The sequence below is a fragment of the Chiloscyllium punctatum genome, chromosome 40 (genome assembly GCF_047496795.1).
Source record: "Chiloscyllium punctatum isolate Juve2018m chromosome 40, sChiPun1.3, whole genome shotgun sequence".
Classification (NCBI taxonomy): Eukaryota; Metazoa; Chordata; class Chondrichthyes; order Orectolobiformes; family Hemiscylliidae; genus Chiloscyllium; species Chiloscyllium punctatum.
Window position 1 is genome coordinate 54,748,387 of NC_092778.1, and position 12,265 is coordinate 54,760,651.

A 12,265-nucleotide genomic window follows, 5' to 3' on the forward strand; every position below is an offset into this window, starting at 1 on the left:
GATCATGATAACAATCCCTTGCCTTGCCTGAGGACATCGAGTGGTCCATTCAGTGAGTTGAGGAGTCCTCAGGTTGTAAGGCACAGACAGGATACACAGAAGAGCAACAATAATGAAGCTAGCTAGTTTAAACCTGCATTTTATAGGTGAATTATGATCTAATACTTCTGTTACACTGCAGTTATATATCTCAATGCTTCTGTTATGGACTAGGCCAGACCACTCAAAACATTCTTAAGCAGGCAACCCAGATCATAACTTTGTAATTTATTTTAGTAAATGTACATTGTAAGGTACCCAGAGTAAGTTAGTGAGGTTGACAACCAGGTTTTAAAACAGACAAAAATTTATTCACAAAATTACACAATAAAACACAAAGAACAGAATAGAGAACCCCTATAGAACTCAGTCTATCCAGACGAGATTTAATTATGCTGTTCTGAATATGCACAACAGTCCCATTAAGCAAATCCCTTTTAAAGAAAAAACAGTAAAGACAGAACACACACTTACAGGTTGAAGTTAGAAGGGCAGAAGGAGAGAGAGTTTTTGCAGCCTGTTCACACAGTCCACTGCTGAATTTCTAACTAATTCTGGACTGAACTGCTCAGCTAGAGAGCTGACCGCTCTCCTTTCATTATACAGGTCACTTCTAAAACATGACCACTTTGACCTGAAGTCTCATCTGTTTACAAATAAACAAAAAGGCCTCTCAATACCCTTGAATGCCTGTACCAAACCAGTCTAATCGGAACTGGGAGTTGTTTACGACCCCTCTGAATAAAACCAAGGGTACAGTCTCCTTGGGAAAAGGAACAGCTTTTAGAAAAATGGGACCAGCTTTGTGACTCTACACACTTCTAAAAGGTCTGTATTCTTTATATCTACTCTACTGTAAAGGCTCATTTTGAATCCTCTATTTTGTTTTGTTCTCTAGATGGGGTGAGAGGTTAGTCATCGTTGCCTCTCAAATGGTTCGTCATCGAGCCCTGATCGGGTGGGAAAGTGATCCAGAACTGAAGCTGCCCGACTATTCTTACTGCATTCTGGAAAGGCTGGGCAGAGCAAGATGGCAGGGAGAGCTGCAAAGAGACCTTCACAGTGGAGCTTTCAAGTGAGGACAAATTTCATTCAGAGAAACTGTATCCTTTTGTACAATTGTTTTAATTTTAAAATGATGTTACCTTTTTTTTTTGTAGAATTGATGCTCGTAAAATGCATTATCACCGAAGAGTTCTCGACAGAAACAGTCTGATTACTCTGCAGTCACACGTGATTCGTCAGCCTAATGGCAACCAGCAGTATTCCATTTTGCTCCTTCTCAAACGCTTTCACATTGACCGGTAAAATAGTTTCGTTTGAAAGCTTGTGTTTGACTTCAGTGCTTTAAAACAATGTTGTAATATGCAATAATATAACTGGCAGTTAACTACACTTCGGGTGCCAATGCTGAGATGCTTCACTCATTGCTGAAAGATATGCATCACAAGTATCAGTGAAAGTTATCCACATTGGTTATGTGAAGAAATATTGTCAATCCGAAGGACAGTTATTTTTAAAAATGGCACTTAAAAATTTTGGCAAAAGAAATTCTCATCCCACTAGCTCCTCATCAAGTTGTTTAAAATAAGAATGTGATAAGCAAATAGACAGAGCTCTGCTTGCAAGGGCAGAGTACAGTATGGATTTATAACTAAACACTTGTACCTCTGCAACATGCTGTAATATTGCAGTGCCATATTTTGAGAGCATTAATCTCACTTTGAATTAATTGTTTTAGTGACAAGCTGCTAGAATCAAATCACATCAATGAGTGTTACGTTCAGGATTCACTGCTCTTTTTAAAAAAAAGTTTACTTTGGTATTTCTCTAGCATCTTAACTCTAATTTGGATAGGGTGAAATTTTACATGAAAAGACACATTTATTTCATTTGCCTATACTCCATGTGTTTACTTGAGAAGCATGTGCAGGGTGAAAGGTTCTTCAGTTGTACATAACCTTGGTTTGACCACACCCAGACTACTATGTGCAGTTTTGGTCTCCTTACCTATGCTGTGCTTTGATTTAGATTTAATAATAATGATGAGGCTAATAGTGCTGACTTACATTGGAGTAAATTAGGTAGAATCCTCCAGAAAGTACATGAGCATATTAAACACACACTTCTGGATGTTGAGGTTCAAGTTCTCCTGCTGCTCCATAGGCTGCACTGCAGCAGTATCTCACTGAGAGACGAACCATTGAAATGCAAAGTTGGTACTTCGACATATAGTTATTCCACTATTCCAATGGTGGAAAAGGTTGAGGCCAACGTAATTATTATCAAAGAAGCCTGAAAATTTTAATTTGCAAGTATGGAATCTTCTTCCTTCAGAAGTTAATGCATGTTGGGATTTTTAAGAAACCATGTTATTCTTGCTGTTTAGCTCTTTTTGTCCATCCTGGAACAGGAGGCTCAAGTAGCCTGTTCCTGTGCTGTGAAAGTTTTGTGATGCTATGGACACACTGTACTACATCAGATGCAGACTTATGGCAAGACTCTGCTTAAAAGCACTGTGGGCTGCTATTGGCATAATGAGTGCAAAACACTGTCCCTTCATTGCTCACCATTTTTTTTTACTAACTCTTTGGATGTATGTGTTTCTGACAAGACTATCACTTCTTGTCCATCCCAATTTGACCTTGGGATTATGATGGTGAGCCAGTTTCTTGAATTGCTGCAGTCCATATGGTAAAGATACACCCAAAGTGCTGATAATTTCACTCTCAGTCTAATTTTATTGTTACTAAAAGCAAACAATTAGGAAGGCAATTGGTATGTTCACCTTGAAGCACAGGGTTTGCTTCAATTGTACAGAACTTCGGTTAGTTCACACCTGGAGTAATTTGTGCAGTTTTGTTCCCCCTTACCTTGTTAAGAATATTGTCATTGAGAGTGTGAGATAAAGGTTTGCAACTTGTGTTCCTGATGAAAAGATTTGAAATACTGGGTCAGTATTCCCTAGAGTTTCAAAGAATGGGGTGAAGAGAGTCATTTTGGACCCATTGCATTTTCTGCTTTTTTGTCTACACAGCTGCTGCTGGACATCCTGAGTTTTGCCAGAACTTTCTATTTTTATTTCAAATTTCCAGCATCCGCAATGTTTTGCTTTTAGTAAAAGAGCTAAGAGCATAAATGTTTCCCCAGTTGGTGAGTTTAGAAACATTGGACAATTTCGGAATAAGGGGGAAAACATTTGGGACCAAGAAAAGGAAAATTCTTTTTACAAGGAAAGTTTTGTGTGTATTTTTGGAATTCCCTACCCCAGAGGGCTGTGGATACTCAGTTATTGACTATTTCTGTAGTAAAAATTGACAGATTTTTAAAAAAGTGTAATGGCAATGGTGTGGGGGAAAGCGATTTTGATATGGATGATCAGCTGTGATACTAATGATTGGTGGAGCAGGCTCAGCAGGCCGGATGGCCGGATGGCCCACTCTTGCTTCTGTGTTCCAATGAATACCTTGCATTTTTAGTACTGATCAAGGGTCAAGAAAGTGTTAACTCATGCGTGAGCTGAAAAGTTTTCATGACAGTGTACCTGAAGGTAGCAAGTTTAGACTGTTGCTGCATGGAGCTTCCTTTGGTTTAAGTGGGTTTTGTGTAACCTGTGTTGTTCCACTCGATGATGTTATGAAATTCGCTCATTCTTTATTCACTGCTTCACTTTTCTATCCATTATGCAGCAGAAGCAAATATGATATTTTAATGGAAAAAATCTCCCATATCCTTGTCAACCGGCCCAATCAGATGGAAATCATGTTGACTCTCAGGGATGAGCTGGTAGGTTTTTCAAAAGACAATCAGTGGCATAATATGGTGGGGTGGAAGGTTGAGGTGCTGGCAGTCATGGTTTATCATTTTGTTTCTATGCAACTTATCTTTGGTAGCTTTCTGTTCTGATTTCTGATCTAATTTCCATTGATGTCGGAGGGTACAGTGTTTTTTACTGTCTCTGGCGCACTTGTGTTAGCAATAGCTGTTGTTAATGTGCCGTGCTGGCCTCCCTGTGGAAGCTGTCATTTGTCCTAAACACCAGATGAAGTCTTTGGAACAAACTATATCACTTTGAATAAGTCATTCTTCAAGTGTGATCCCACTGACTCTCATCAGTTGTTCCAGTCTGCAATGTGTAGTTTTTGGGGGAGAGGCAGGAAGGCATTAAAACCAATAAATGTAAACACTGTAATGCTGGAAATAACAGCTCAGGCCGCATCTGTGGAGAGAAAACCCAAGTTCCTTTCTTGGGTCCCTGACCTTTTATTGCAATACTGAATGTATTCTGACGAAAGGTCAATGACCTGCAACATCAATATTGTCTTCCCCTGCATAGGTACTGCCTGAACTGATTATTTCCAGCATTTTCTACTTCAGTTTAAGATTTCAGCCTCCACCAAATTTTGCTTTTGATGTCCAGCCAAACTTTTATCTTTGACTGGTGATGACAAATTGCTTTTACTTGATTTTTAAGTTCCTGACTCATTAAATATTAAAGCAGCAAGAAAACGTGTGGGTGAAATCATCTGTTAGAAAAGTTCTTTGTGAAACCAGCGATAATAAGTCATTATTTTATTGAAGAGTTGTATCATTGATATCACCCCACCACACTTCATGAAGTGAGAGAATTTCTGAAGCTTTGCAAAGAAACCTTGAAATAATGGTTTGTCTTCGAATAAAAGCTTCAGATATAAGATATCTGGAATTTAACTGCAGCCTTATCTTCTCCTCAAGAATTTGGTATCAGGCTCTAAGTGGCAAAAGTGTGTTACATTCCTTAAATAATATTTTGACTTTTTTTGCAATTGTTTTGGCTTTTGTGGTTTGTTATTTTAAGATTATCTTTTTGAAAATGACACATCTGTTCACCTGTTTTCACTTGCATTTATATCTGACCAAAAACAAAATCGGCAACAGATTTACTTTTAATTATGCAACTTGTCAAATTATTTGTTCCCAGTAGGGAAATATACCTACACCACTTTATTAAGCCAAACAATGAAACCACTCAAAATGCACTGGTGTTATTTTTAGTTCCTTTTTTTTATTTGATTAAATATATAATTGTGCACACAAAAGACCATTTCTTTGAACTACAGCTGTCTATTTTCTGTTTAGAGTCTTTGTGAGAGAACATTTAAGAAGCTTTATCAGTATATGGTGACTGCTGGAATAGCCAAGGTGGTTGCTGTTCCCCTCAAAGACCTGAATCCTGAGGGAGGACCATGTGTGACAAAGAAAGGTAATCAAGACTTAATTTATATTTGACAACTGCAGTGTCCCATCCTTATCCGTAGTGCAGGTTAGATGTTGGTTTGGATAGCTAGAGGTTTACAGTACAATCTTGATAGAGCTGGTTTAATTGAACGTTGTTAGCCTATGGTTATACTGTCACCTCCAGTTCGGAATTTCCGACATGCTAGTGCAAGAGTTTGATATAATTTTAGGGGCCCTAATTTTCCTCCAGAATGCACTGAAGACCTGTGATATGATTTCCCCCACATGGATGACCTGCAGCTTCAAGTAGAAATCCAAGCCATTGTGAACTTGGGATTTGAGAACTTTCTTACCTTAACTTTCTAACCTTAACCCTGAACCTGAATAATATGTTAAGGTAATTGTTACCTGTGTTCCAGCATCTTTTTAAAAGAAAATTTCTTATACCTACTGCACTTCACACATTCTCAGGCTACAGTCTCTGATCTGTATCTGTAGATATTGAAATTTGTATGCCAGGATAGGGATGAGTTTTTGTAGTCTTATCTATATCTTGCACTGTGACTCAGTAGTGCTTATTTTAGAAACTGGATTAAAAATTATTCATTAGGAACAAATTGTTGTAAATCCTTTTAGTAGCCTTTCATGTGAAATAATGAAATTGAATCTGAACAATGGGTGAAAACTTTGTTAAGTTATCACCTTAAAGAGAGCCAATATCTAGCAGCATAGTGGAATTTTAATATTTCTGAATTGTAACATCAGTAGTTGATTTGCTGAATTAGATTAGATTACTTACAGTGTGGAAACAGGCCCTTCGGCCCAACAAGTCCACACCGCCCCGCCGAAGCGTACCCACCCATACCCCTACATGTACATCTACATCGACATCGACATCGACCCCTTACCAAACACTACAGGCAATTTAGCATGGCCAATTCACCTGACCTGCACATCTTTGTGAGTGTGGGAGGAAACCGGAGCACCCGGAGGAAACACACGCAGACACGGGGAGAACGTGCAAACTCCACACAGTCAGTCGCCTGAGGCGGGAATTGAACCCGGGTCTCCGGCGCTGTGAGGCAGCAGTGCTAACCACTGTGCCACCGTGCCGCCCACCGTGTCAATCTAAATTTGATCTCAATCTTGTGAATTCATTCTAGTTGGGATATGATGGGTTTGGCCTCTTGTCCAAGCTAGAATTAAAAATTTTCAAAGTCTATAGAAAAACCATTGCAGGATGCATCCCCTGCAAATGTGCAATTGTCTTATTTTGGTGTCAGATAAGATTTTGAAATATCTCTTTGTAGATTAACTATGATTTTATTTCAGGTCTAATGATAACTGATGTCCAAATACTTAACATGAAGGGAATGAATTGGAACTCTAAATAATTTAGTGTTGAAGTGACCATTACTGTTTTCAGGAACTCAGATTATTGTTCGATGTCTGAAACTGATAAAGCCATATGGGAAAAAGGTAGATGATGAAGATGACGACGACGACGATGAAGCTAATAAGACAGTTGAAAGAATGGATGTCGTTTATGAGCGAGATATGCTTACCCAGGCTTACGAATTAAGTGAGTTTGAAAAATTGTGGCAAGCTGTAAGTCTGCATTTTAGACAAATCACTCATTTATGTACTGCCCTTGTCAGATTATGTGCAAGTCTTCCTGCAGATAATACATACCCCTTGTATGTGCTGAGAATTCAAAGCTGAAGAAATATTGCAATGAAAATACTCTAAACTTGTTTTATGAATCTATTTATTTTATTCTAACTGTAACCAACAGCCACTTAGTGAGCAAGAAGAGATCCTTTTCAACTAAGTACAGAAGAACCTTGATTATCTGAAGGACACAGGAGGGGATTATTTCATTCCATTAATTGAATTCCAGCTAATCGAATGCTGACTGACATAGTTTATCCAAGCATTGGGACCTTGTGATCTTGCCGGATAATTCAATATTTGGATAATTGAATGCCACACCCTGTGTGTAGCAAGCCCAATATAGGAAACTTCGTGCATCAAAAATGCAGTGGGCTGAACTTTGCAAAGAACTGCAAAAAAAAAGTCCTTGCTGCTGGGCTCATGTATAAGTAGCCAACCTATGGGGCTTACAATTGATTGCTGGAGTTGAGGGCTGAAAGGAAAGAAAGTGGTTTGGTTGCTTTCAACTAAACAGAACAGCTGATTGGTGAGTGTATCCAGTATTGAAAGTAAAAGAAAAATCTTAAGTTTGTGTTCAGGCCTCTAGTCTTTTTTTCTCTCTCTCTCTCTCAAAAATAGCTTGTTACCCACAAGATTGATACAGCTATAAAATAATTGCAATAACATGTAAAGAATAGGGATACTGGAGTGAATAAATAATAAATTAAAAATGACAGTGATGGCAGACTGGGTGATATATTAGTACTGCAGCACGTGGGAGATGCTGGATATCAAGGTAATCCAGAGAGAACACCACTTTACAAGTGTTTGCAGTTTAAGTAACTTTGAATCTGAGTTGAGGAGCAGCAGACTGACCTGCAGACATTGCACCATGTCAGGGAGGGGGTAAGTTACCTGGATACTTTGTGAGGTGTGACCATGATCTGGAGCGGTGTGAGTAAAAGTCTGAAAAGTGGAGTTAAGAATTTTCAGATCAGCCATGACTTTGTTGAGTTATGCAGTGGATTTGATGAGGTGATGGCCTACTTCTGCTGTACGTCTTATGGATCTTGGGAAGAGGCACCTACAAATACCTAACGATCTCTGTTGCTGGTTTCCTCTCTACTTACAATATTGTTAAGCCTGGCTATTTTTAAAGGAATCTCCAGGCATATAGCAGCATGACAGCAACATGACATCAGCAAGCAGAGTAAGCATCCAATTACACTGCAGTATTCTCTGGGACAGCAAACCAGGAAATTTAAATATCTCATTATCTTGAACATTTTAAAATTTCAGATTATAAGATAAATTATTTGACAGGAGCTTAAAGCTGCATATTTTTAGAAAAATAAAATGCAATTCTTAAGAAATGCAGTGGAGAAATTTAGATTGCACCAAATATGATATAAATTTTTAAGGCTAATTCCATGTGATCTAACTTTGCTAACCAGTATACCAAGCAGAACTTTGTCAAACGCCTGGCTAAAGTCCATATAGATAACCATACAGCTCTACCTTCATCAATCTTCTTTGTCACCTCTTCAAAATGAAAGAGTGAAGCCTCAAAGTGAGGCTTCACCAGTGGCTCACTGATGATGTTACCTAGCATGGTGCGAAGTGTCTGAAAATAAACCTGCCAGCTCAGCAAGCAAACTTACAACCTGAACCTCAACCTGAGCTACAAATCTTCTCAAAAATCACAGAGTATTTAACTTTAGTTATTAACTTGTTTAAAAAGCCAGTTCTAGCTCATTCAAAACAATGCGTGATGTTTTCATAAATTTTCAGAGTGAGACCAACAAATTTCATCCATTTGCTGACTCTGAGGGGACTGTATGCTGTATCTTCTGTAGAATTGTAGCACTGCTGACAACAACTTCTGGATCCTGACACACATCTAAGCATGTGCAGATTGCTGTCAGTTTCGCTGAGTTTATTGATGATAAATGTTCAAAATCTGGGCCAAAAGAACAGTCAACTAATAAATAATTCTAATGTGGACAGCAAAGTCCTTATTTGGGTTGGTGGCTCCAACATTCCCTGAAGTGATATTGGGAAATGAAGGCACTACAACTGGAACTTGTAACCAGAGTTTTAGAATATTGAAAGGGTAGTCCAAGATAGGACAGTGTATGATATAGTTGACGAAGTGTCCTTTTTATATTTGGAAAATCAACGCACTTTATGGTGACTACTTTTAAATGTAGTTGCTATTGTAGCACACTATGAAGATTCAGTGACATGGTGACATTTTAAACTTTTTCCTTTTGAAAGATATCATTATTTTCTTGGCATTTCTAGTTGAAAGAAGAGGCACCAAAGGAATTTCACAGACTGAAATCCGATTGGCATTGAATGTTGGCAAACTTGAAGGTCGGATGTTGTGCCGTTTGTTGGAAAGATACAAAGTTATTACGGTAAAGCATGGAAATGGGTTTATATCAATCCTAATCAGATTACACAAAGGATAAAATTATTGCTTCATGTTTACAATCCACTTTTTGCACCAACTATCCTACTCAATTCCTGGCTTCACAGTATTTTGTTTTCTCCTCCTTCCTTACTGCTATATGGTATAATTTGGATGGTCTGATATAAATCTAAAATAACTAAATGACCATCTACACATTAAACACATTAAACCTTCACACCAATAGTTGGTGTCGTGTCAATGGAGTCTTATTAAAATTAAAGAAGCAATGAAGTCTCTTGGATGCTGGGGACAGTCTCTCTTCAGCATTGATTTGGTGACATTTTGTTTTAATGGGGATTGAGATTGAGTTGATCCTTTTGCAGGTTCTGTATCTAAGCCAAGGCGGGTTTGCAATATATAAGGCCACTAATGATTGAGCAGTTAGTTAAACTCTTTGACATGACCGAATTTGGTTTTGTATGGAGAGGAGCTTTTCCCCATTTTGTTCTAGTTTATCCTGAAAGCCAATGTCCAAATGGATAGGTTAGTTCTAGCAGATGTATTTTTGAATGTAAAAGCTTTGGAATTCCAGGGCGTTTATTTTCTCAGCACAAGTATCGAACCAGGATTCTATCCACTTAGACTGAAGCTCAGTGCAGCTCGAAGGTACCTTGGCAGTAGCATTCACTATAATATTTTTTGCCACGGTGCGGATCTTCAAGCTGCCTGTATGGCAGTGGCTTCCGGCGGCGGAAACGATTTTCTGGCATGTACAGCCCTTCCCATTGGCTATGCAGTCTAGAGGGAACGTTGTTCAGCATAATCCTCTTGACCCCCTCCAACTAGTCTCCCGCCAGGAGGAGCGGAGCACAGCTGCTAAACTGAGGTGCCCACAGACCGTTTTAGGCTAAAGAGTATTTTAACAGAAAGTTCATCAGCTCTGACCCAAAACCTTGACCTCTGCATGTAAGCGACATTGACTCCCTCAGGTTGATTTGTTAGGAAATGTTTGGAGCTTTTTTCTTAGTTTCACCAAGAAGATTATAGTTGGCAGTCCCTTGGAAAGCACATCTTGGCCACATGCTCTCGAAGTGGGAAAACCTTTCATCTTGCCCCTGCCCTGTGGAAAAATTTCCCACTGGAAATTAAACAGTTGCAGCCAATTGAGTGGAACTCCACCTTCACTAGGTACATCTCATCCTCTCGAGTCCCTTGGGAAGGACCTGTTGTCTTTTCCACTCGACTTCCAAATGTTTTGGAGTCCAAATTGATAAAACTGCAGGTGCATGAGAACGGACAGTTAATGTATCTCCTGGTTCTAAGTGCAAATGGCCTTTCTGTAACAGGGCTTCATGGAGGACGAAGGTCGTCAGCGCACAACTAAATACGTGGCTAAGACATTTGTGGAGCAGAGTGAACTGAGCAAGCAATTTGAAAAGGAAAAGGCCAGAAGTGAGCGTTTGGCAATAACAAGTTTCCTGCCCCTTCAGCATGCCGAACCGGAACCTGTCCCCCAGCAAGCTGTATTACCAGTGAAGGACTTGCCTGAGAGGGAAGGTGTGCTGCAGGATTTATCAGAAGGCTCATCAAAGGCAAATCATGATCGAAAGCAGCCTGTGAAATTATCACCAGTTCCTGTGCAGGGCAAACAGTCTTCTCATTCAGAGCACAGAGGGAAGAAATGTACTACCTCTCAGAAAATATACAAAGGAAAGAAATTAGTTAAAAGTGCACTATTAAGAAAGCTCAAACTGAGAAAAGGTCGCAAGTCAAAATTGGGCAAAGGTCAGTGAATTGTGATTTTTTTTTGTACCTTTATGGTGAATTATTTATATTGCAACAAAATCTTTTAATTGGTCAGGATATTTGGTAAGAATTGTGGACCTTGATATCTTAAGTTGCTTGATGTTTTGCTATTGCAAACTGTTCCAATTATTTTAAGTCACAGTTAAATAAATAAAAATTGGTTCTCTCTTTGGGAATCATCTGATGCAACATATACTGCGATGCATGTAAAATCACATATTGGAGACCTTTTTTTTCTCCTTCTAGTGTGATAATAAAGTGGTGCATTTCTTTGCAAAGTTTTTTGATTTCTATTGAAAGTGATGAATGTGCCTGGACTTTTTAGGCATGTATTTGCTTCCATCTTTATTTGTCACTGTTCATAAACGAGTTTGTGTTGCCAGTGCCAGAGAATCAAGAGATCCTGTGTGATTTTCTCTCAGCCCAAGAATTATCCTGGTTGTGTGACCTTCCCTGTCTTGTTCTGATTCATGAAATCCTGTGTCAATCTAGGTTCTACTCTGCCTACTTCCTGTTTTGATCCCAGCTGATGTTTGTGCTGGTCAAGTCAATCTCAGAATTCAATCTAACGGCTTGATTGTATTTCATTTTCCTTTAATTTAATGTAGTGATCTTTCACGGAAACATAAGCACAGCCAGCTGCAGGTTTATTTTTAACAATAAAACAGAAGTTAAAACAATAATAAAACAAACAGTCAAAATGTAGTTATTTAGGTATTTTCTAGTCAGCCAGTTCAGAGATATTATTACACACCTATGGAAAAGGTGGAACTTGAAACCTGGCCACCATCTAAATACAACAGTTTAAAAAATTTCAATTACCTGGTGAAACAAAATCTCATCTACTCCCCAACACCATAACTTTACAGTTAACCAACATCCAGAGTAACTTTACAATTAAATCTATATGTTGATTTTAACTACTGCTTTCCTGTTATGGTTCTGTAAGCTGCAAAGCCTTTTTCTTTGACTCTCAAAACTGAGATTTTCGATTTTCTCAGCTTTGAATCCAATGCAATTTCTAACCAAACACTCCTGGTTTGAATGCTTTCAGAAACTAAAACCTTTACACTGAGGTAATTAATTTGGTGAACTACTTTGAACAAACTCCTTTTCTAGCAAAAGCTGTTCTTG

At 38.7% G+C, this 12,265-nt stretch overlaps 1 protein-coding gene across 1 annotated transcript in view; it reads left to right on the plus strand.

Moving 5' to 3' along the window:
• Positions 1-12,265, plus strand: part of LOC140464627 (general transcription factor 3C polypeptide 1) — a 67,342-nt gene that overhangs the window by 8,001 nt on the left and 47,076 nt on the right. The window contains exons 3-9 of the mRNA XM_072559948.1: positions 938-1,114; positions 1,200-1,343; positions 3,729-3,825; positions 5,158-5,281; positions 6,683-6,838; positions 9,214-9,329; positions 10,672-11,110. Of these exons, the coding sequence (XP_072416049.1) occupies positions 938-1,114; positions 1,200-1,343; positions 3,729-3,825; positions 5,158-5,281; positions 6,683-6,838; positions 9,214-9,329; positions 10,672-11,110 (1,253 nt within the window). The remainder of the gene's footprint in view (positions 1-937; positions 1,115-1,199; positions 1,344-3,728; positions 3,826-5,157; positions 5,282-6,682; positions 6,839-9,213; positions 9,330-10,671; positions 11,111-12,265) is intronic.